The 25,232-nt window shown below is 45.3% G+C and overlaps 2 protein-coding genes across 5 annotated transcripts in view; both read left to right on the plus strand.

Moving 5' to 3' along the window:
* Positions 1–3,827: 3,827 nt before the first annotated feature.
* Positions 3,828–12,433, plus strand: ZNF639 (zinc finger protein 639). 3 transcript variants are annotated; one of them, XM_040428259.1, is made up of 5 exons: positions 3,828–3,969; positions 6,610–6,675; positions 8,991–9,086; positions 9,410–9,517; positions 10,868–12,433. In XM_040428259.1, exons 3-5 carry the CDS (start codon positions 9,002–9,004, stop codon positions 11,971–11,973), a joined length of 1,299 nt encoding a protein of 432 aa, XP_040284193.1. In that variant the 5' UTR covers positions 3,828–3,969; positions 6,610–6,675; positions 8,991–9,001; the 3' UTR covers positions 11,974–12,433. The 3 variants fall into 3 exon arrangements, with proteins under 3 accessions (XP_040284193.1, XP_040284195.1, XP_040284194.1); XM_040428261.1 differs by having other exon boundaries at positions 9,471–9,517; XM_040428260.1 differs by having other exon boundaries at positions 6,613–6,675.
* A 9,286-nt stretch (positions 12,434–21,719) lies between these two features.
* The window catches only part of MFN1 (mitofusin 1), a 53,687-nt gene continuing 50,174 nt past the window's right edge, over positions 21,720–25,232 (plus strand). Inside the window, exon 1 of one of the 2 annotated variants that reach the window (XM_040428265.1) lies at positions 21,720–21,765. The gene's annotated coding sequence lies outside the window, so the exon portion shown is untranslated. The other variant, XM_040428266.1, reaches the window with a different exon arrangement.

Here is a 25,232-nt window from a genome sequence, read left to right on the forward strand (position 1 = left end):
ACCCCTGTCATTGATCACTCTCCTGTAAGGCTCCATTCAGACGTCCATATGTGTTTTGCGGATCCGATCCATGTATCCGTGGATCCGTAAAAATCATACGGACATCTGAATGCAGCCTTACAGGGGGGTGATCAGGGAGTCTATATGGGGTGATCACCCCCCTGTCATTGATCACCCCCCTATAAGGCTCCATTCAGATGTCCGTATGTGTTTTGCGGATCCGATCCATGTATCCGTGGATCCGTAAAAATCATATGGACGTCTGAATGGAGCCTTACAAGGGGGTGATCAATGACAGGGGGGTGATCAGGGAGTATATATGGGGTGATCACCCCCCTGTAAGGCTCCATTCAGACGTCTGTATGTGTTTTGCGGATCCGATCCATGTATCCGTGGATCCGTAAAAAACATACGGACATCTGAATGCAGCCTTACAGGGGGGTGATCAATGACAGGGGGGTGATCAGGGAGTCTATATGGGGTGATCACCCCCGTCATTGATCACTCCCCTGTAAGGCTCCATTCAGACGTCCGTATGTGTTTTGCGGATCCGATCCATGTATCAGTGGATCCGTAAAAATCATACGGATGTCTAAATGCAGCCTTACAGGGGGGTGATCAATGACAGGGGGGTGATCAATGACAGGGGGTGATCAGGGAGTCTATATGGGGTGATCAGGGGTGAATAAGGGGTTAATAAGTGACGGGGGGGGGGGGGGTGTAGTGTAGTGTGGTGCTTAGTGCTACATATTACTGAGCTACCTGTGTCCTCTGGTGGTCGATCCAAACAAAAGGGACCACCAGAGGACCAGGTAGCAGGTATATTAGACGCTGTTATCAAAACAGCATCTAATATACCTGTTACCGTAGGGGTTAAAAAAAAATCACATCTCCAGCCTGCCAGCGAACGATCGCCGCTGGCAGGCTGGAGATCCACTCGCTTACCTTCCGATCCTGTGAACGCGCGCGCCTGTGTGCACACGCGTTCACAGAAAATCTCGCGTCTCGCGAGATGATGCCAATCGGCGTTAGTGTAGCCTGGGAGAGCCGCCGCAATGACGCCTTTCGGCGTTAGGCGTGCGGCAAGTGGTTAACCCACAGTCCTTTTACTGATTTATTCAAATAGAAATAGAAATAGAAGTACAGATTTTTTGGTCAGCTTTAGGTCCCATTCACACCACCTTATTTTGGTCTGCATTCGATCCGCACTTATTATGGATTGCGGACCTATTCATTTTAATGGGGCTGCAAAAAATATGCGAACAGCAAACCGTGTGCTGTCCGCATCCGTATGTCCTTTCGGCAGTCCCACAAAATAGATAGAACATGTCCTATTGATAGAAGATGCATCCTGTTTTTGGCCGATAAACTTGAAGCATTGTTGCATTAGTTGTATATTATATTTATTTTGTCCAGATTCAAGTTATGTCATGTTTCATTTACAATGTAAATACATTCGGTGGATACAATGTCCTATTCTAGTAATAATGGAATGGTGTACTGCACGTAAAGGCATGTTTCTATATAATCCCTAAAGTGTAGGGTCATCATGAAGCCATCAGCCAGACTCCATGCCCGAAAATCTGAAGATTTAAATGGCAAACTAGAGGTATAACTAGGGTCCTATAGGGACCAGGGCAAATTTTGGACCTGCCCCCCCACCATCCTGTCATAGTGCCCCAGGTGATAATAATGCCCCAGAGAGTAAATACACCCCCTTTTGTGACCCAAACAGTACTAGTGCCCAGACTGCCCACACAATGATGGTGTCCTCTGGGCACCCTCTTTTGTGCTCCCCACACTGCAATACGTCTCTTTGCGCCGCCACACAGCAGTAATGCCTCCATTTTTAACCCCATACAGATACAGTTGAAAATGGTGCTGGACACAGACGGGCCCCGGTGGTGATGCATCCCCTGCGACTGTGATTAACTATAAAAAAAAACGAGGCAACACTCGCCTCACTGATCTTCCCCATTCTAGTTCCAATGCTTACCAGGTCCCTACTGGTCTCTATTTTCTGGTCCAGTTAAATGCACAGGAAATGCCCACTCAGCCGACCAATGGCCACTGTGGTGACCAGCCTCAGCCGGTGATTGACCGGGCATGCATTTCCTGCATGTCAAGATGGGATCAGGGAGTAGACCAGTGGCGGACCTCCCAAGTGTCCCTCTTTGGGGGGGACAGTCCCTACTTTTGACCCAAGTCCCTCTTTGCTCCTTAAATGCCCCTCTTTTTTTTATTTGAGGTATAGATTTGCTTTATTACATTTACAATAGTGATTCAGAAAGTGTTGCCTGGTTCCTCTCTGTATATTACAGCCCACCTTGTATATTATTTCATTAGTTGATGCAATTTAGGCCTCATGCACACGACCGTTGTTGTGTTCCGTTCCGCAAAATGGGGTTCCGTTGTTCCGTGATCCGTGTGTCTTCCTTTATTTTTGGAGGATCACCAGACATGAAGGAAAGTAAAAAAAAGTCTAAGTCAAGTTTGCCATGCAAATGATAGGAAAAAAACGGACGCGGACGACAATCTTGTGTGCCTCCGCGTTTTTTCACGGTCCCATTGACTTGAATGGGTCCGCGAACCGTTTTCCGTGAAAAAAATAGGACAGGTTATATTTTTTTGACGGACTGGAACCACGGATCACGGACGCGGATGACAAACGTTGCATTAGCCGAGTTTTCAACGGACCCATTGAAAGTCAATGGGTCCGCAGAAAATCACGAAAAAAAGGAACAACGGACACGGAATAAAACAATGGTCGTGTGCATGAGGCCTTAGGCTACTTTCACATTGGCGTTCATGGCTCCCACAAGCGGTCCAAAACGGATCAGTTTTGCCCTAATGCATTCTGAATGGAAAAGGATCCGCTCAGTTTGCCTCCGTTCAGTCTCCATTGCGCTTTGGAGGCGGACACCTGCTTGCAGCGTTTTGGTGTCCGTCTGATGAAACTGAGCCAAATGGATCCATCCTGACACACAATGTAAGTCAATGGGGACGGATCCGTTTTCACTGTCACAATCTGGCACAATAGAAAAGGGATCCGTCCTCCACTGACTTTCAATGGTGTTCAAGACGGGTCCGCCTTGGCTATGTTACAGATAATACAAACTGATCCATTCTGAATGGATGCAGACAGTTGTATTATCTGAACGGATCCGTCTGTGCAGATCCATGACGGATCCGCACCATACGCGAGTGTGAAAGTAGCCTAAGATTTTAGAAATTTCTATACTCAGATAGTTTTTGCACTTTTGTGTAAAAGAAAGTATCGAAGTGTATAAATATGTAGGAACAATGGATGTTCCACACAGTGAACCATAAGTGTCCCTCTTTGATGGTCCAAAACGTTGGGAGGTATGCAGTGGAGATCAGGTGAACAGCAGTGCCACTTGCCCAGCGCTGTGCCCAGCCATTGGCTAAAGAGGTGGACGTGACCCCGGTCTTGCAGGAAGCTTACGCCCAATGAAGAGAGCCTGGGAGACACTGAGCCCAAACAGTGGTAGGGAGCAGAAAAGCCAGCTGGGCAGGTGGGACGATTTCAAACAGTAATACTAAGCCTGGTGATACTTTGCAAGACTTGAAACACAAAGTATTATATTTTATATTCCTAAAACTCCCCTTTGCACTGGCATATGTATGAAATAGCAGGCTAGAGAAGTTTTGTGGAGAAACAAATCTATCTCTTGTAACACGTTCACACAGCACAGTGAGATTTTCAGCGTCGCCTGGGCTGCACTTGTAGTAACATAGGTGACCACTAGACGTCGCTGACATATTTGCTCGCGCTCTCCTTGCCGGTGCCTTTCTGTTCTCCTTTATCCGCTCGCTGCTCTCGGGTCTCGGGAAGGGTTGAGCTTCAGCTGCGTGACTTTCCGGCCTGTCAGGGGAGAGGCGGCCGTGCGGTGAGCTGAGTCAAGTCGCCATTTTACGCCGTCTTCCCCGGCTCTTTACACGTATCTGGTAAGGTAATCGGTGCCCCTTTTAGTTTGGGGGTACAAGGTAGTGTCCTCATTCATTCCCTTTTTTCAGGTGTAGGTCGTGTACCTGAAGGTGCGCATGCTGCACCTCACCTTCTGCGGGGACACTGTTAGTCCCAGCATGCCCTCCATCTCCGAGCTCGGCACCTGACCCTGAGGAGGACAGGCAGTGCAGGGGTTAAAGGTCCCATCAGTCTAGTGTCATCATCTACCCAATCTGTATACTATTTCTATAACTGCCGTATACTATTACTGTAATGCTCCAGTCTCTGCCGTATACTATTCCTATAGTGCTGCGGTCACTGCCATATACTAGTACTATAACGCTGCGGTCACTGCCGTATACTAGTGCTATAACTGCCGTATACTAGTGCTATAACTGCCGTATACTAGTGCTATAACTGCCGTATACTAGTGCTATAACTGCCGTATACTAGTGCTATAACTGCCGTATACTAGTGCTATAACTGCCGTATACTAGTGCTATAACTGCCGTATACTAGTGCTATAACTGCCGTATACTAGTGCTATAACTGCCGTATACTAGTGCTATAACTGCCGTATACTAGTGCTATAACTGCCGTATACTAGTGCTATAACTGCCGTATACTAGTGCTATAACTGCCGTATACTAGTGCTATAACTGCCGTATACTAGTGCTATAACTGCCGTAAATTACTATAATGCTCCGGTCACTGCCGCATACTATTCCTGTAGCGCTCCGCTCACTGCCGCATACTATTCCTGTAGCGCTCCGCTCACTGCCGCATACTATTCCTGTAGCGCTCCGCTCACTGCCGCATACTATTCCTGTAGCGCTCCGCTCACTGCCGCATACTATTCCTGTAGCGCTCCGCTCACTGCCGCATACTATTCCTCTAGCGCTCCGCTCACTGCCGCATACTATTCCTCTAGCGCTCCGCTCACTGCCGCATACTATTCCTCTAGCGCTCCGCTCACTGCCGCATACTATTCCTCTAGCGCTCCGCTCACTGCCGCATACTATTCCTCTAGCGCTCCGCTCACTGCCGCATACTATTCCTCTAGCGCTCCGCTCACTGCCGCATACTATTCCTCTAGCGCTCCGCTCACTGCCGCATACTATTCCTCTAGCGCTCCGCTCACTGCCGCATACTATTCCTCTAGCGCTCCGCTCACTGCCGCATACTATTCCTCTAGCGCTCCGCTCACTGCCGCATACTATTCCTCTAGCGCCCCGCTCACTGCCGCATACTATTCCTCTAGCGCCCCGCTCACTGCCGCATACTATTCCTCTAGCGCCCCGCTCACTGCCGCATACTATTCCTCTAGCGCCCCGCTCACTGCCGCATACTATTCCTCTAGCGCCCCGCTCACTGCCGCATACTATTCCTCTAGCGCCCCGCTCACTGCCGCATACTATTCCTCTAGCGCCCCGCTCACTGCCGCATACTATTCCTCTAGCGCCCCGCTCACTGCCGCATACTATTCCTCTAGCGCCCCGCTCACTGCCGCATACTATTCCTCTAGCGCCCCGCTCACTGCCGCATACTATTCCTCTAGCGCCCCGCTCACTGCCGCATACTATTCCTCTAGCGCCCCGCTCACTGCCGCATACTATTCCTCTAGCGCCCCGCTCACTGCCGCATACTATTCCTCTAGCGCCCCGCTCACTGCCGCATACTATTCCTCTAGCGCCCCGCTCACTGCCGCATACTATTCCTCTAGCGCCCCGCTCACTGCCGCATACTATTCCTCTAGCGCCCCGCTCACTGCCGCATACTATTCCTCTAGCGCCCCGCTCACTGCCGCATACTATTCCTCTAGCGCCCCGCTCACTGCCGCATACTATTCCTCTAGCGCCCCGCTCACTGCCGCATACTATTCCTCTAGCGCCCCGCTCACTGCCGCATACTATTCCTCTAGCGCCCCGCTCACTGCCGCATACTATTCCTCTAGCGCCCCGCTCACTGCCGCATACTATTCCTCTAGCGCCCCGCTCACTGCCGCATACTATTCCTCTAGCGCCCCGCTCACTGCCGCATACTATTCCTCTAGCGCCCCGCTCACTGCCGCATACTATTCCTCTAGCGCCCCGCTCACTGCCGCATACTATTCCTCTAGCGCCCCGCTCACTGCCGCATACTATTCCTCTAGCGCCCCGCTCACTGCCGCATACTATTCCTCTAGCGCCCCGCTCACTGCCGCATACTATTCCTCTAGCGCCCCGCTCACTGCCGCATACTATTCCTCTAGCGCCCCGCTCACTGCCGCATACTATTCCTCTAGCGCCCCGCTCACTGCCGCATACTATTCCTCTAGCGCCCCGCTCACTGCCGCATACTATTCCTCTAGCGCCCCGCTCACTGCCGCATACTATTCCTCTAGCGCCCCTCTCACTGCCGCATACTATTCCTCTAGCGCCCCGCTCACTGCCGCATACTATTCCTCTAGCGCCCCGCTCACTGCCGCATACTATTCCTCTAGCGCCCCGCTCACTGCCGCATACTATTCCTCTAACGCTCCGCTCACTGTCGTTGTAGACGGGATATAGTTCTGGTAAAGCTGTGGTGTACAGTATTGTGCGTCAGTCTTGTCATATAAGGTGGAGTAAAGCTCTAATTGGCGTTTTGTTTTTATGTAGAAGAACTGAGAATTGTAGACGACATATTGTCACCTCTGGCCGATGATAAGTGATTGGCGACCATATGTAAGTATAGTTCACTGGTATAACGGCAGGAATGTCTAGTATTGTGGAAATGTCTAGTTGTGTCGACACCTGAATAGACATCTTCTGCTATGAGTTTTTTTCCTTAAAAGAGATGATATGGCATAGATAATCCTTTTCCATTAGGGACCCTTCAATCTACTCTCTCTACTGAACCTGGGTGTAAATCCTGCTCCAAATGGGCAGCTCACACTCTAGAGCAGGGGCGCACACCACGCGGGCCGCATGCGACCCCTGTCCTGCTGGGCAGAAATGCAGCTGATCGCGCATAGCAGCATTCCAGCTCCTGCACTTGAGCAGAACGGGTCGCTGGCTGTTGGTGACAGCAGTGGCGGGCGACTGGTTAGGCTGATTGGTGGAGGCGGCGGAGCAGCAATTGGCTCATCATACAGGGCAGCAGTGCAGAGAAGAATCACTCTGCTCTTCTTTGAGCTGTACTTTGGAGGCAGTGCACAGGACATGTGGGCTGGCGGCATTTAGCTTCAACGAAACTGGATTGGCAGGAGGCAGTAATAACCAGTCAGTGCCGTCCTCTGTAGTGTAGAAAGCGCTGATTTATGAATAGGAGGCAAGATGGAAGGAAGCGTTGCCACTTTTCTGGGTTTTTCCAGTAAAAAAAATTCTTAACAAGTTCCTGCTGCATAGCTCCTGAAACAGAAGATGCATACTAACCTGCTGCATCGGCTCTCTGCACTGCCCCTGGCGCCTCCATCTTCCGGGCCCTGCGCTGTTTACACCTGGCAGTGTATGGGCATAGTCGCATACACCGCTCCAGTCAATGATCGGCTTCAGCGCTGACGTGCTGCTTGTGTCCACATTACTGCTAAAGCCAGTCATTGGCTGGAGCGGTGCAAGTGACTATGCCCATGTACTGCCAGGTGTAAACGGCGTGGGGATTGGAAGATGGGGGCAGTGCGGAGGACCGGTGCAGGTAAGTATAACTCTTTGGAATCAGGAATGTACTATCGATAATCAATATAACTAAATGAAGACGGAATGAACTGTGGTAGTGATCATTCCTCCCCGTTCATTTTGCATTGGCTTGTGTAGGAGGCCAATGGAAATGTGCGATTGATATTTTTTTTATTTGCTGCCCCTTAAAATAGTGATGTGACAATGTGGCCCTCAGGCCAAAAAATGCAGTGCCCCACTGCTCTAGATGAAGACCATGCTCGGCAACTGAAATCGGTAACCATCAAGGTGCTGTGAAATTCTTAAAGGGGCTGTCCTGTTATTTTAGACTTATTCCTCTGTATAAGGCCCCTTGAAAATGACCGTATGGCTTTTTCAGTATTTTGCGGTCCGCAACAAAAAACCGGATCCTCAAAAAATACAGATGACATCCATGTGCATTCCGTTTTTTGCGGAATGTAAAATCTGGCCCCTAATAGAACAGTCCTATCCTTGTCCGTTATGCGGACAATAATAGGACATGTTCTATCTTTGAACGGAAATACGGAAACGGAATGCATACGGAGTACATTCCGTTTTTTTTGCGGACCCATTGAAATGAATGGTTCCATATATAAACCGCAAAAAACGGTACGTAAACAGAAAAAAAAAGAGCAAGCAACAACTCCTGACCATGAACTACATGACAAGTCACTCATATGAATGGAGACCATGGGATACCATATTTGTCCTGTAGCGCCCCATAGAGCCTTAAGGTACCTTTACGCGAGGCAATGATCGGTACGATTGTGTGCCAAACGAGTCGTTTCTAGTTGTAGTGAACGTTTCCACAATGACCCTTTAGACGTGCCGATTATCGTTCTCAAAATCGTAATTTTGTTCACATATTCCATAGTTTGTAAAGCAGAGTGTTGTGAACAAATAAATCATCTGTAATCGTGCGTGCAGTGAACCATTCCAGTTTTCACATATGAAATTAACGTCCAAAAATGATTTTTGTGCCCACACAGACGATTGAACCAACGAGAAATCCACCAATTGTCGTTTGTTGCCCTATCGCTCAGTGCTTTTACACTGCTCCTATAATCGTGAGGTTTCACTCGATTTAATGATAATTTACAGAATAATCGGCTAGTGTAAAGGTACCTTTAGCAATTATCTGATTATCCAGACAATACACAGGATTGATGCAGTTCACAGAAGCAAATGGCCCCTCAAACTGCCACACTCACCATCCATTGTGTTGACGCGGACCTACGACCTGAACAAGGGATTGTCCAAACCAAAGAACTTCTCTAGTTTTATTCAGCTGTTTTCTATTGGTTTCTGTCTTTATATTTCTCAGTAATTTATGAGGTAAACTAAATGCCTGATTCTGTTCTCAGACTGTAGAGAGATGAATGAACATCCTAAGAAACGCAAAAGGAAGACCTCTTTTCCTTCTCGGTATGCAGGACAGGCTCCAGCTGTTTCTTCTACAGGTAATGCCACAAGAGAAGTCCTTTCCATACCCGGAAACGCATCATAAGGGCTCATGCAGTAGTCCCGCAGGCGGCCTGATGCGCGCAGCCTCATAGTAACCTACGATGCTGTGCGCTCCCGTGCGCACGATGTACGCCGCTCCGGGACATATGGCCCGCTCACGGACGTTATGTCTCGGAGGGCATACAGTCGTGTGCATGAGCCCTAATCCTCATAATAAAAAGCATACTTCTAGCGCTGTAATTCCAGAATGCGCATATATCATAATCTCCTCCTATATATTACTTCTGTAAATACCAGCTTGTTTTTCCTCTCTTCCTAGATGTCCCTCTTCTGGTCAAAACAGTAGAAAATAATGGGATATATTTCGATCACTGTTACAGTGTCTGTTCTATAATTCAAGCTGATCCTAAACTTCCAGAAAGTGAAGGTGAGGAAAAAAAAACAACTGATATTAGGATAGAAAATCTAAGTGATCTCAGTGAAACATTAAAGGCACATTATGGACAGGATGACATCAGTGAAAACAAACATGTAGCCCATAGATTTAGGCTGTGTTCACACCTTTGACACTACACTGGATACTGACAGTGGTGTCCATTGTATCTGGCAGACCTTTAGGACTCTTAAAGGATTTGTGCAGTGGCTTAATATTGAAGACCTATTCTCAGGATAGGTCATCAATGTCAGATCGGTGGGGGTCTAACTCCTGACACCCCCTCCAGTCACCTTTTTGAAGGGGTTATGGTGCTTGTATGAGTGTTGCTTCCTCTGCAAAATTACCTGTGTGCCATTTCCTTTGCAGCTGCAGTGTAATTACAAGTGCTCGTCCCATTCAGGTGGACATAGCTGTACCCTATAAATGTTATAGTTAGTGTTGAGCGAAGCGAGCGTCGGATGCTTCATCCGAAGTCACTTCATTCAAAACTTTGTAATAATACTGTATGGAGATCAGTCTCCGTACAGTATTAGAATGTATGGGTTCCGATCATAAAGTCACATGTGACCTCATTGAATAACTTCGGTAGTTGATTTTAAAAGTGGAAAATCACTTGAAGACTTAAAACTGAACTCGGTTCCGACTAGTACCTTGGAACCAAAGCCGAGCTTGGTTTCAAGTTTTAAAATCAACTACCGAAGTTATTCAACAAAGTCACGTGCGACTTTGCGAAAAACTTACTTCGGCTCATCAGAGCCCATACATTCTAATACTGTAAAGAGACGGATCTCCCTACAGTATTATTCCGACGTTTTGAGCGATGCCTTTATCCGAAATCACTTAGTTCAAAACTTCGGAATAATACTGTATGGAGATCCGTCTCCGTACAGTATTAGAATGTATGGGCTCCGATGAGCCGAAGTAAGTAATACTAGTTATAGTAGCTTCTTCTGTTTGATTCCTTGAGCAGGAGGGATTGTCCCCTTGTCTGCTATAGTAGAAACCGATGTTACAACTCTGACAATTTTAGCTTCCATTTATGTTTTTTTAGGTCACTTTCACACAGTCCGTATTTTGGATCGTATTTGTAGACCAAAACCAGGAGTGGACCCTACATGGACAGATTTCTACCCCTTCCATGTTTTTGACCTGATCCTGGATTTGGTACTGGCCAAATACTGATGGTGTGAAAGTGGCCATGGGCTTTGATTAGTGCATAACTTGGTTCCATTGCCCGTCCAATGTCCAATGCATTTTTGTTAGTCACAAGTCATTTGTAGATGTGGTTGATGGATTGTGAATAAATGAAATATTAGAAATGTTACTCTGTTTGATTCTTAGAGGAACAGCCCAGTACTAATGGAGAAAGCAGAGAGATGTGCGAGTCTCCCACACTAATCCCCCAACCAGTTCACGAAGAGGCAGTTGTAGAAGTCCACACTGAAGAGCCAGAGTGCGTCCCATCCCCTGTCAATGAGGAGGAAATAAAAGATGTCCCACTTCAGATAGAAGAGAGCCCGGAAGGCAGCCCCTCCTCCAATCTGACAACCCCTCAGAAGTGGCCATTGCTGAGGGCCAACAGCAGTGGCCTCTTTCGTTGTGAGCAGTGTGACTACAACAGCAAATACTTCTCGGATCTGAAGCAGCATATGATCCTGAAGCACAAGTGCGCAGAGTCTCACATCTGCAAGGTCTGTAAGCAGAGCTTTCCCAGTGACGAGCTCCTGCTGGAGCATGGGAAAGTGCACGAGGAGGAGGAGGAGCAGCTGAACTGTAAGCACTGCGACTACAAGACCAGCTCGTTTGAGAACCTCAGTCACCACGTGACAGATGTCCACTTCAATGACTTCTTCTACTGGTGCGAGCAGTGTGATTTGCAGTTTTGCACAAGTAGTGAGCTGTACCTGCACTTTCAGGAGCACAGTTGTGATGAACAGTACTTATGCCAGTTCTGCGAGCATGAGACCAATGACCCAGAGGAGCTGCATAGTCACGTAGTGAATGAGCACACGTGCCGTCTAATAGAGTTAAGCGATGCCTATAACAATGGCGAACATGGACACTTCAGTCTATTGAATAAAATTACCTTTGATAAATGCAAGAACTTCTTTGTATGCCAGGTATGTGGCTTCAGCAGCAGGCTCCACACCAATGTGAACAGGCACGTGGCCATAGAGCACACGCGGTTTTACCCACATGTCTGTGATGACTGTGGCAAAGGGTTTTCTGGCATGTTAGAATACAGTCAGCATTTAACCCTGCATTCATCGGAAGGTGTCTACTTGTGCCAGTATTGTGAATACTCAACAGGTCAGCTGGAGGACTTAAAAACTCACCTCGATTTCCGGCATTCTGCAGATCTGCCCCACAAGTGCAGCAGCTGCCTTCTGAGGTTTGCGTCCGAAGATGATCTTAAGACCCATCTTCCAACACATGAGAACACCTGAATCATTGGACATTTGGCATGTTAGACACCTGTTCTGGCGCCTGCCAAGAAATTACTGTATGAGATCCAAACACTTCAGTGTCTCCTCAGACTCCTTGGTCCTTTCTTGTGTAGCAGGCTTTATAGCCAGCTATGGACTGGACTTCTAATGATATGATTCCACCATTCCCAGAAGATATCATTTGTGCCAATGATTAAATGAAACACTCTTGTTTCTAAAGCAGTAGTAATAAACTTTGTAGTGAGAAATGATGGAAATAAAATAAAGCCATCACTGCATGCTCGGTGGATATCACAGATTTTCTATATCTTTATGTATTCTTCCTGAATTTGTTGTTACCTTGTGAAAGTGAAAATGAAACTGTAAGACACTTGATTCCCACGTGTGAAACCCTCAGTGTGAGGCTGAATGGAAATCATTCTCTGTATGTCAGCAAAATATTAAATTGGGGGAAAATAAACTTTGTCATTTGATTTGCAGTCATTGTTGATGTGCCAAGGAGTCTTCTAATATGCATACTACATATAGTAAAGGCGAGGCTCACATCTATGGTATAGGTTTCAGTCTATGGTGCAGATTCTATTAAAATAAAGGACCAAATACCGTTATCCCTCCTGGGAACCCATCAGGCAGCATAATCCAGATCAGCTATTCTATGCCAGAAGAGAGAGGTCATTTCTCAGCAGATGGGAGCCTAGCCTCACTATACATGTGTATGGTACAGTCATGATTAAGTGTTCTTAGAAATTAGTAGGTAATTTTCTATATAGTAACATGACATGGAGATGTATTACTTGGCTTTTGTCTGTGGTCAACGCTAGAAAATAGAAGGCATCTCCTAGAATTTTAAATAATTGACCAAGGACTCATCAGAATCTGTGTTATGGCCAATGTCAGCAGAGGAAGAGTGCTCTAAATATAATGTCAGGGGGGAAATGATTCTAATGTTTGTAAGGCCTTAAGACACGTTTGACATGGAAAAACTATTTTTATATGTTAGAGGTTACCTTGAGGGGAAAAAAAAGTTGCCGGTAGTTTCAGTCTGCAGTCTTTATTCCTTCATTCATGTTCAGATGCCCTGATATTCACTTGCTCATTCTCATGTAGATGTCTCTCCAGGTAATACATGCTGGATCTGTGTGTCTAGGATGCTGCTGTTGTCCCTTACAAACTGCTCTCCTCTGTCACACAGCTGCCACACACAACTTCCTGCTGCTATCTCAAACACTGAGGAAGCCGTCACAAACAGGAGCAGTGCTTTGATGGATTTAGGATGGCGCTGTGTGGAAGCTATGGTGCTCACAGTAGCACTGTAGTGTCATCAAACAGCTGATAGGCGGGGATGCCAAGCATCGGTCACCCGCCAATTACATTCTGAGGACCTATCCTGAGGATAATTCATCAATATTATGACCCAATGTTTACATCACGTTTTTATGTTTAAAGGGGTTGGCCACTTTCTATTTGTGACCAATATATGGCACTTCTTAATATAGGCTTTATTGATATTCTTTACCATTTGCTATATGTGATAAGTCATGCCCCCTTGTTAGGCAAATCTTTGGTGCAGTCCACATAGAGGTCCTGTCCATAACATGGCCACTAATGAAGGATCATGTGACCAGACACATCACTTCCATGTGATGTCTCCTTTATTCAAAAACTGCACCTGCACTAAACTCCCAACAGTACAAGTGCAGATGGCAGGTGCAGTGTACTTGAATGGAAGGGACATCACATGACTTGCCTGGTCACATGACCCTCCATCAGCAGCCATTTTATGGGCAAGACATATGTGGACAGCCCAAAACACTTGGTAAACAGTGAGTCATAAAATATAGAAAATGATACAGAATCCCAACAAAGGCTATATAGTAAGTGCCCTATAATCATCTTAGAAATACATTGTTCAACAGTAACCAGAAAGTAGTCAACTCCTTTAACATTTTAAAGCATTTTTGATGGCTGTTATTTAGTTTCCATGTTAATATCTATATTTAAACAAAAACTATAAAATTCAGATATTTAGAGAGGGCTCACCTACTGCTCAAGAAATGAAAGGGTGCACCTACAAAAGGATTCACCCAATCCTTTAAAAAGATTAAGAAAACAATTTAAAATAGTAGGGCACACCACCACTTGATGTCTCACGGATATTTATTATAACATATAATATTTATGACATATACAGTAAAATTACTAAAACATATAAATTACTACTAAAAATATGATCAATGATATAGTCAGCTAGGCTATGAACACAAATTAATATATTCAACTGGACTGTAATAAAGTTGCAATTTTTCTTATGGGTTAGTAACCCCGATGTAATGTCCCAGGAAAAAAGTTCAATCCAATGGTTAGATTCAATGATTATATGGAAGTCACTTATATTTATGTAGATTACCACTGGATCGCGGTAATGTCGCAAGTAAAACGCTGCCTAATTGCAAGACTATGCCGGAGTGGTTTTACTCACTATTTTAGATGATGCCGGTTTCCATATCACTCGTGGCGTCCCACGTATAGTGAAAGTCTTTTGTAGGCTGCGGTATAGTGCGGTTTTCAGTTGCGGCAGAAGTAAATGGAAGAAAAACGTGCGGGATCCTCGGTGGTTGTAGTTAGCTGTGCCGTCTCGGAGGTCACCTGGAAGTATGTACCTTCTGCAGTGTTTTGTACTAACCACTGAAGAAAGGAGCCGTAGTCTCCGAAACGCGTATGGTAATTAATCCCATGATATGAAAGTACAGAACTGAAGATCAATAAGCGCTTTAAGGAAGGGATCGGTGAACCTGCAGTCTGTTGTAAAGAAAAGCTGGATATCCGTCTTTTTACGCTGAGCTCTCCATTTCCTGGTGAAAGTAAACACTGCAGAAGGTACATACTTCCAGGTGACCTCCGAGGCGGCACAGCTAACTACAACCACCGAGGATCCCGCAAGTTTTTCTTCCATTTACTTCTGCTGCAACTGAAAACCGCACTATACCGCAGCCTACAAAAGACTTTCACTATACGTGGGACGCCACGAGTGATATGGAAACCGGCATCATCTAAAATAGTGAGTAAAACCACTCCGGCATAGTCTAGCAATTAGGCAGCGTTTTACTTGCGACATTACCGCGATCCAGTGGTAATCTACATAAATATGTGACTTCCATATAATCATTGAATCTAACCATTGGATTGAACTTTTTTCCTGGGACATTACATCGGGGTTACTAACCCATAAGAAAAATTGCAACTTTATTACAGTCCAGTTGAATATATTAATTTGTGTTCATAGCCTAGCTGACTATATCATTGATGATCATATTTTTAGTAGTAATTTATATGTTTTAGTAATTTTACTGTATATGTCATAAATATTATATGTTATAATAAATATCCGTGAGACATCAAGTGGTGGTGTGCCCTACTATTTTAAATTGTTTTCAAAAACTATAAAATCCGGCAGTTTTCCTGCTGGCTACTAAGCCTAATAATTTGCGCCACTTCTTGGTCTGTACAGATTACTTTACTGCAGTTACCTGCTTATCTATACACAAGTGGTATCATTACAGGCAGGATTAGTGACAGATAAGACAGTGACGATCCACCATTCACAATAGGAGGTCCCCTCCTGACCATTGTATCTATGGACCATGGGGTTGCTGTAAAGCAATTTTTTTTTTTTTTATGCCTTGTAAATCCTGTTAAGGACAGTTCAGGCAAGATGGCCGCCCCTATAATAATGTTCAGGAAATAAAGTAAAATCTACAATCAGAAAATAAAAATTAGAAAAAAAAAGGATATGTGTCGCTATCTGGTTTTAAATGGCAGAAAAAGAATTTGGTGACACATTTCCTTTAAACACCTTTAATTCAAGAACACTGTGCCAAAGATGTAAGTCCATGTCTAAGGAGCCCCCAATGAAGAGAAATTTATCACTGGCTTTTTGCTGGAAAACTGAATAATTTAGGTAAAAATTTGGGCACTTTCCCAGGAAGTGGGCAGGGTTTAGCTGGCATAAATTTTATTTTCGGACACACTGACAGCCAGAAGATGCAACAAATATATGAAGAGGCATCTTGTCGCTTTTTAGTTTTGTTAAGACTGAATCTCCAGACTTAGGCCTCTTTCACCCGGGCGTTGCGGGAAAATGTGCGGATGCGTTGCGGGAACACCCGTGATTTTTCTGCGCGAGTGCAAAACATTGTAATGCGTTTTACACTCGCGTGAGAAAAATCACGCATGTTTGGTACCCGAACGCTTGGGTTAGGTGTTGTGTAGATGTTATTATTTTCCCTTATAACATGGTTATAAGGGGAAATAATAGCATTCTGAAAGCAGAATGCTTAGTAGGTGATCAATTGAGGGTTAAAAACAAAATCAAAAAATTAACTCCCCTTCTCCTCTTGTTCGCGTAGTTCCCGGTCTCTTCTTTACTTCTTTAATGATGAGCTGTGGGCTAAAGGACCTTTGGTGACGTCAGATCACATGCTCCAATCACATGGTCCATCACCGTGGTGATGGACCATGTGATTGGAGCATGTGATCTGACGTCACCACAGGTCCTAGCCGATAGTTCATCTTTTAAGAAGTAAAGAAGAGACCGGGAACTACGCGAACAAGAGGAGAAGGGGAGTTAATTTTTTTTATTTTTTTTTAACCCTCAATTGATCACCTTCTAAGCATTCTGTATTCAGAATGCTATTATTTTCCCTTATAACCATGTTATAAGGGAAAATAATACAGTGAATAGACTGTCACCTAGCAACCAAGTGTGAAAATCGCACCGCATCTGCACTTGCTTGCGGATGCTTGCGATTTTCACGCAACCCCTTTCATTTCTATGGGGCCTGCGTTACGTGAAAAACGCACAAAGAGGAGCATGCTGCGATTTTCACGCAACGCACAAGTCATGCGTGAAAATCACTGCTCATGTGAACAGCCCCATAGAAATGAATGGGTCAGGATTCCGTGCGGATGCAATGCGTTCACCTCCCGCAACGCATCCGCGCGGAAAACTTGTTCGTGTGAAAGGGGCCTTATAGGGGTTTTCCAGGCTTTTAATATTGCTGTCCGATCTGACATTGATGTCCTATCCTGAGGATAGGTCATCAATATTAAAAGCCTGGAAAACCCCTTTAATAAATTCCCTGCATAGTTTGGGAATTTCCAAGTCAGAGTAAGCTAATGGATAGAGCAGTTTTGGCTCATTGCAGTATATTGTCAAAGCAAGTCACAAATATCACCTGGGTGCTGGGCCGAGTTAAGCTTTCACAGTTTTTGGGGCATTTCCAGAATAACGGTACTTTAACCAAAAAAAGATAATCTGTTTTAATGTTTCAGGAACAACCTACCGTAACGGCAGATATGTTCTATGTATATGTTTGCCAGCAAAATTAACTTGTATATTTTTATTTTTGCGGATTGCAATTTGAAGACAGATTACTGTTATCTATAGGCTGCAGTAAGGTTTCACAATTGGTAGCGTTAATCATGCTTTCTAAGACAGCGCAGAAGGCCTTCGTGCATCAAATAGAGCAAGGTTTTCACAACTGACACTGTTGATGGTCCCCTTTACACACGGGACTAGGAAGGTAAGAGCTGTGAGGACCTTACACTTTAGAGCCATTTTAGGCATCTCAGTACCTGCCTTGTATGATTCCTCCAGTAGACTTTGTAATCTACCAGACCAAGTCCTCCATTTCCCAGACCCCAGCCTCTGATAAGCGCTACTAGTCCAGTGTGTACATTATAGAACCATGGATGAACTGTGACCAGCAATGGTTAAATCGTAACCACACCTGTTCACATGGTGTAGTACTGCACCGCGGCCATTGTTGCTTTGGTGCTGTGCTGGTGGGTTGGTGGGGCCCATTGCCAGGGTGGCTTTGCCAGACAGCGGGGGTGCTGTTTGACTGCTGGGGCGGTGGTCGCTGTGCAGCGCTGCGCCAAGTTTAAAATAGGGTCCCATTCAAAGGCAACCTTGTCGCGGTGAGTGGGCCTATGCTTTTTGATCAAATTGTATACTAATGCCTCATGTACAGCATGCAGCATAGGGGTAGGTATACGATATATTGCGCTGAGAAGCGATGTTTATTATGCTGAGATGCAGTTAGATAAAAGCATAGTATTGAGGATGTGCAATCCAGTTCTTTTTCTTATAGTTTACATGGTTAAATCCTAAGTTTAATGTGACATCATTTTGGCCAATATGTCAGTGTGTGGTAACATAAACACCAGGTATTGATCCATGGAGACCAGCAAATGGGGCAAAGGAAAATTTGAGAGGTAAGGTTCTGCATGCAGATATGTAATTGATTACAGGTGTGGACTGATTAGACACTGTGTCTTGCCCCAAGAGGGTGTAAAAGTGCTTCCCCTGCTGTCCTGCAAGCTCACAGAGGCTACTTTTGGGTAGTGTACCTCTTGCTGATAAATTGTCGACTGCTAGACATGCCTCTATGGCAGAGTCAAATACATTTTGCCCAGTTGACAGACTATAAGGGGGGCAAATCATTGAACTGAAAGAAGCAGGGTGGCCATTTTTCAACAAATTGCCCGCCATCTAGGCCGTTCCAGCTGTTAGGAGTTGTTTGGAGCAGTGGTTACATGAAAGACCGCACACACAGCAAACAGGCTCTTTACAGCCCAGACTATTAAAATATAATCATATTTATTCCATATTGCAAACGGCATAATGGGGGGGGTTAATCTAAATGGTCAATTTACCATTTTTTTTTTATTGCTTCACCTCAAAAAATAAAAATTATCAAAAAGAAAAATAGAATCAATAAAAACTACAAATTGCCTTGCAAAAAATTGAGCTCTCACAAAGCTGCGTATATCTAACTATAAAAAAAGTTATGGGGGTCAGAAAATATTAGTTTAGTAATAAAACTTAACAAAAAATATATAACTGTGGTTTTGCAGTAATCATACTGAACCAGAGAATGGAGTTAACAGATCATTTTTACCGCACAGGGAACACCATAAAAACAAAACCCATAAAACTAAATTGCATTTTTTGGATTCTCTTTCCAGATTCCCCCTACATCGTATGCAATATTAAATGGTGCCATTAGGCAGATGGTGTAGGCCGATCTGTGTGTACTAGTGCTTTGGGTGGCTTATTACGCTTTGGCCAAAATGTACACCAATGCCTCATCCAGCATAGAGGCAGGGCAGAATGCTGGATGTAGTGTGCAATCACATTTGTATTTTGCGTTTGTATATGTATTTCGCCATAGCGATGTGCACCACATCCAGGGTTGTGCTGACTCAATCCCCCACATTTTTTCTTTGTAGTATGTATTGGAGGCGTGGCGATCTCCTTTGAGTCATGCACACCTGACCAGTTAATCTGTCCTGGAGGCTGGTTTTAAAGTCAGTATAAAACTGAGTCTGCTTATATAGAACCTACCAGTAGCCATTTGGCTCCAGGAGAAGTATATGGTGGGCTCAGCGTGCATGTTGGTACTTGCATCCCTGGATCCGATGAAAGCTGTAATGGCACCGGACAGGGTTAAAAGCAGAGTGTGCTTGGCGTGCATGCTGACCTGCATTCCCTGGACTTTGTGTGGCTGTCATGGCCCATAAACAGGTAGGAACTAGTGTTAGGGACCACTCCATAGAGGCGACCTTGACGTGGTGAGTGGCTTATTACGCTTTGGCCAAAATGTACACCAATGCCTCATCCAGCATGGAGGCAGGGCAGAATGCTGGTTGCAGAGTGCTATCAAATCTGTATTTTGCGTTTAGATAGATAGATGAGCCTGGCTGTGACATTTAGGACAGACTGAGGGTGGAGGGTTTAGTAAGACCAATTGGTAATGAAATACAGTGGTCAAGACGAGAATGAATCAAATCAACAACCATTTTAGCCGTTTCCGCCATAAGAAAAGTGTGGATTCTGGAGATATTCTTTTTTTTTTTAAACCAAAATTTTTTATTTCTTTTGATTCATTCAAGACAGATACATTGTATACAATCCAATGTTTACAGAGTTATTACATAAGTCCGTTAACGAGCTTACTCAGGATTGATATCATGAATCATTTCAAGACATAACTCAAGCCTCCCCCCCCCCCCCCTATAACTTCAAGAAGATCAGTTCACACCCTCTCTATCATACCCATAATCTTTTTTGGGAACCAATAGACGTCTGGTTATTCCAGCTTTCCCAAAGTGCCTTTCAATTGTTCCCGTAAGTACCAAGATGTTTGTCTTAGAGGATTCATTAACATTGTAATCTCAGCGTTTTCAAGAACATTAACAATAAAACCTTTCCATCTGGTTATCAATTTTTGCAAGGCCTTCTCCGTATTTTGCTCTGCCAAATAAAATTCCCTATGTAAGCACCATTTCACTTGTATGACAACTTCTCTAATTGAGGGAGTATCTTTCTGTAGCCAACTCTTAAGTATGCATCTTTTTGCCGCCAAAATGCCTATATGAGCCATTTGCGCTATTTTAGCATCATCAGGATTACAGTGAAATAGTATGAGGCCTGGCGTTATTGCAATCTCAATATGCAGGGTATTTTTCAGCCATTCTGAGAAAGCTGGTATTTTTCAGCCATTCTGAGAAAGTTTTTGAGGAGATATTCTTGAGGTGCAGACGACAAGACCGCACAAGTAATTGAATATGGGGAATAAAGAAAAGATCTGATTCAAATATGACCCCAAGACAGCAGGCGTGCTGCCCAGGAGTTATGATAGTGCTGCAGACCGAAATTGAAATATCAAGTTTAGGTGAGTTAGTACATGGGGGAAAGACAAGAAGTTCAGTTTTTGAGAGGTTCAGCTTTAGATACAGAGAGGACATGATGTTAGACAGCTGGCAGACAATTACTGGTGGTTTGTAGTATAGAAGGGGTGATGTCAGGGGATGAAGTGTATAGTGGGGTGTCCTCAGCTTACAGATGGTACTGAAAGCCAAATCTACTGACAGTCTGTCCATCTCAAACGCTGCAGAGATTTATTTATTTTATGCACTTATATAGCGCTACTATATTCCGCAGCACTTTACAGACATTCAGAAGAATCAGTAGAGAATAGTCGCCATTCCTTTTTGCTGTCAGGAGATCGTTAGAAACTTCAGTAAGGTCAGTTTAGCAGAGTGGAGAGGGCGAAAGGCAGATTGTAAGGGGTCAAGAAGTGAGTTTGAGGAGAGAGAGCTTATTAAGTGAGAGTAGACTAGACGTTCCAGGAGTTTCTAGCAGGAAACAAAGGAATGTCACGTCTTAGGAATAGATGCTCCAAAAATGGTATTATAAGGGGGATGCAAGTAGTTACTAAAACTGACATGTCAGGAGAGGTGACAGGTCCTCCTTAAAGACCACACAGCACTCAGGAGATGGCATTTATGGATTACAATGATTCTAACCAATTAAAAAATGACGTTTTATAAACTGTCTTTATTGCCCATAGCCCTCCACCAATCACAGCACAGGTTTAATTTTTTATATTGCTCTTAAAAACTGGCAGCTGGTCTATGATAGGTTACTAGGGACAGCAGTTTTTTACACAATTTAATATATCTACTCCATATGTCAAGGTTGCTGACAGAGAAGCCTCTGCTGGTAGAGAACATGCCCATGTCACTGCGTTATAAGGGGCACAGGTAAGCAGGCTCCCACTGAGTGCACAACATCAATACAATACGGGCCCACTCTAGGAGACAGGAAGTGAGCTCAGTTATCGCTCTCGTAACAGGATCGTGTTCCTTGGGAAGTGACGTGGCGCACTCCCTCTGTTCTGATTGGCTGTGGCCGTGTCAGGTTACCAGGGTCAGCACGCCGGTCAGGTAGGTCTGCTACTCTCTCCCGGGCGGGCAGCGGAGTACAAGGTAGTGTGTGTGCACATAGAGTGCGGGGGCTTGTGCTGGGTGTCACTGGTGAATCTACCCCCGCACGCCATTTCCTCATGCAGGCTCTCTGTGGAGGCTGGCGGCTTACAGGGTAGTGCCTTCATGAAACTACAACTCTCAGCTGTCAGGGCGCGCTGGGAATTGTAGTTGCTGCTCGTTTATTCTGGGATATATGGCCGTGCATATAAGTAATAGGACGTTACCTGTGCCCCCTCCCACAGACCTCCCATTTTTCCTACTTTCCCCTGTATTTGCTCGTTCTCTGTGGGCATTTCTAGTGGTGCGATACAGACTTCTCTGGTTACACCTCATTATATAATATATACAGGAAACCTTCCATGGATTTGTATACCCTTCACCTTGTGATGTCACCACTTCAGGTATACAAAGATTATCTGGTCAGTTTATGCAGCAGATTTCCAGCATGACTTTCACGTTATGCTCTTAATAGGCTGAAATCTGTGGAAAACTCACATGTAGCTCATTTTGCTGCAGATTTTTTTGTGGGGCTTGGACGTACCTATAAAATCGTGTGTGTCATAGTGACCACGTAACTGAAGATCCGGATCACAAATGCGCTGGTGATGCATTTCTTCGAGGGCACACGTGCCGCCATAGCGTCATGTTGTGGTAGTTCCAGATGTCTTATGTTTGTCTAAGGGTACTTTCACACTGGCGGCAGAGGATTCCGGCAGGCAGTTCCGTCGTCGGACGCAAACGGATGCATTTGTGAGACGGATCCGTCTGACAAATGCAGTGCAATACCGGATCCGTCCCTGATGTCATCTGGAAAAACAGATCCGGTATTATTATATATTTTATTTGCATTTTTAAAGATCTGCGCATGCGCAGACAGGAAAGCCGAATCCGTTTTGCCGGCACACTTAATCCCGGATCCAGCACTAACTGCGCATGCTGCGGTATTTTCTCTGTCCAAAAAACGTAAGAGGGACTGGACTGAAGACATCCTGATGCATACTGAACGCATTGCTCTCCATTCAGAATGCATGGGGATAAAACTGATCAGTTCTTTTCTGGTATTGAGCCCCTAGGACGGAACTCTGTGCCGGACAAGAATAACGCTAGTGTGAAAGTACCCTTATTTCTTCAGTCTTGTGATACGCCGTATGGTTGGATATTACCTATATCTTATGACCTGAAATGTAGAAGGTCGAGGGCCTGAAGCCCATTTCTGTGTGCGATTTCGGCAGTCGTTGGATCATGTGACTGCGCAGAACAGAAGGGTAGGACCAGGCGCCTTTGCTGTGTTCTATAGATCATTAAAACTTGTCAGCCTCTTGTATATGGCCCTGTGGTTTCACACATGAACCTGTGAAACCGTGTGGCATTGAGCAATAAGTGAGCGATTGACAACCAGTTTTAGTGATCTATAGAAGACTGCAGCCACCGTCACATCTAGCCTGGCACTGGGGATGCTGTGACTCAGTCGTGCCATTATAGTGACATGTGATCACCCACGTTATTACTTTCATTTTCTTTTACTCTCCTGTCTCATTATAAACTGAAACCGTCCGGCTCGGCCCTTGTTACACTACAGGGCACTCCTCCAGTAGCCCATATAAACTTGTCACTGTGATCTGTAAGGTATTTGCCTCCAGACAGATCATAAATTGCACCCAGTGGGCACCGCGGTACAGGCTGTCTGCTTGTGGCTCCATCAGGTTTGTACTGTACATTATGATCAGAGTGAAGGGTTAAATACCACCTTTCAGATAGCAGGGATTTTAATCACAGTTAGGCTACATGCACACGACCGTATGTGTTTTGCGGTCCGCAAATAAATAAATGCCATCCGTTTTTTTTGCGGATCCATTGTAACAATGCCTAAAACGGACAAGAATCGGACATGTTATATTTTTTTTGCGGGGCTACGGAACGGACATACTGATTTTTGCGAATTCATTGAAATGAATGGGTCTGCATCCTATCTGTAAAAAAAGGAACGGACACGGAAACAAAATACGTTCGTGTGCATGAGGCCTTACCAAGACTAAGAAAATATCTGTGAAAAGTGGATGTCTAGTGCTGGGATGTCTTTATCAGGTCGCCTTGTAACGGTGGAGGCACACGCCGGCTCCGGAGAGGGGGGAGATTTATCAAACTGGTGTAAAGTAGAACTGGTTTAACATCCCATAGCAACCAATCAGATTCCACCTTTCATATTCCAGAGGAGCTGTGAAAAATGAAAGGTGAAATCTGATTGGTTGCTATGGGATGTTAAACCAGTTCTACTTTCCACCAGTTTGATAAATCTCCCCCCATGTGTATAGGTCACAGCTGGCACACTGGCTCTTATGAGTGCTGTATTCTTTGTTACATTCTTTATTTTATGCCTTTCTATAGCAACAACATATTCCACAGCGCTGTACAGAGGTTGTCATCCAGCTCCGTCCCCACTGGGGCTTACAATCTAAGTTCTAAATTAGTCTCTCTATGTTTTATGCCATATGAGATGAAAACAGAGGAGCCCCATACAATCAAATGGGGAAGGTACAAACTCCCTTGGTCAGATTTGAACCCAGGACCCCAGCGCTGCTAACCACTGAGCCACCCGGCTGAACTTCACAGTAGTAATATAAAAGTGTGACTATGATGTAAGCAGAGTTCTCTGTGGAGCCTGTAGTGAAAGAGGTTCTCTGAGGCTTTTCGTTTGGCCAAACAGGGTGCAGGGGTAAAAAAAAAACGGAATCGCCTTTCACTGGAGCTCCAGCGTCAAGCTCCCTTCTTCACTGCTCTGGCAGTGGTCACGTGCCCTTCCTGCACTCGCCGTTTGAACCAGATCGCCAATGACAGGTTAACCGCTGCACTGGTCATATGAGAAGGGCTTCCCAGTCTTGGAGATTCTGAGGTGCAGCTGTGTTCCACATTTTTCGGATTACTCCTCTGAGTCTGTCGACCGTCTGCTTACACACACCCCTCTATTAGCTGAAGTGACCCCCACGTTGTACTGTGGTAGACTACTTTCACACTAGCGTTCCAGGTTCCGCTTGTGAGCTCCGTTTGAAGGCTCTCACAAGCGGCCCCGAACGGATCCGTACAGCCCCAATGCATTCTGAGTGGATGCGGATCCGCTCAGAATGCCTCAGTCTGGCACCGTTTGCCCTCCGTTCCGCTCAGCAGGCGGACATCCGAACGCAGCTTGCAGCGTTTGGGTGTCCGCCTGGCCGTACGGAGCCAAACAGATCCGTCCAGACTTACAATGTAAATCAATGGGGACGGATCCATTTGAAGTTGACACAATATGGTGCAATTTCAAACGGATCCGTCCCCCATTGACTTTAAATGTAAAGTCTGGACGGATCCCAACGTTTGCATTATAGGAGCGGATCCGTCTGTGCAGACACCAGACGGATCCGCTCTGAACGGTAGTGTGAAAGTAGCCT

Source organism: Bufo bufo, chromosome 4 (genome assembly GCF_905171765.1).
Source record: "Bufo bufo chromosome 4, aBufBuf1.1, whole genome shotgun sequence".
Classification (NCBI taxonomy): Eukaryota; Metazoa; Chordata; class Amphibia; order Anura; family Bufonidae; genus Bufo; species Bufo bufo.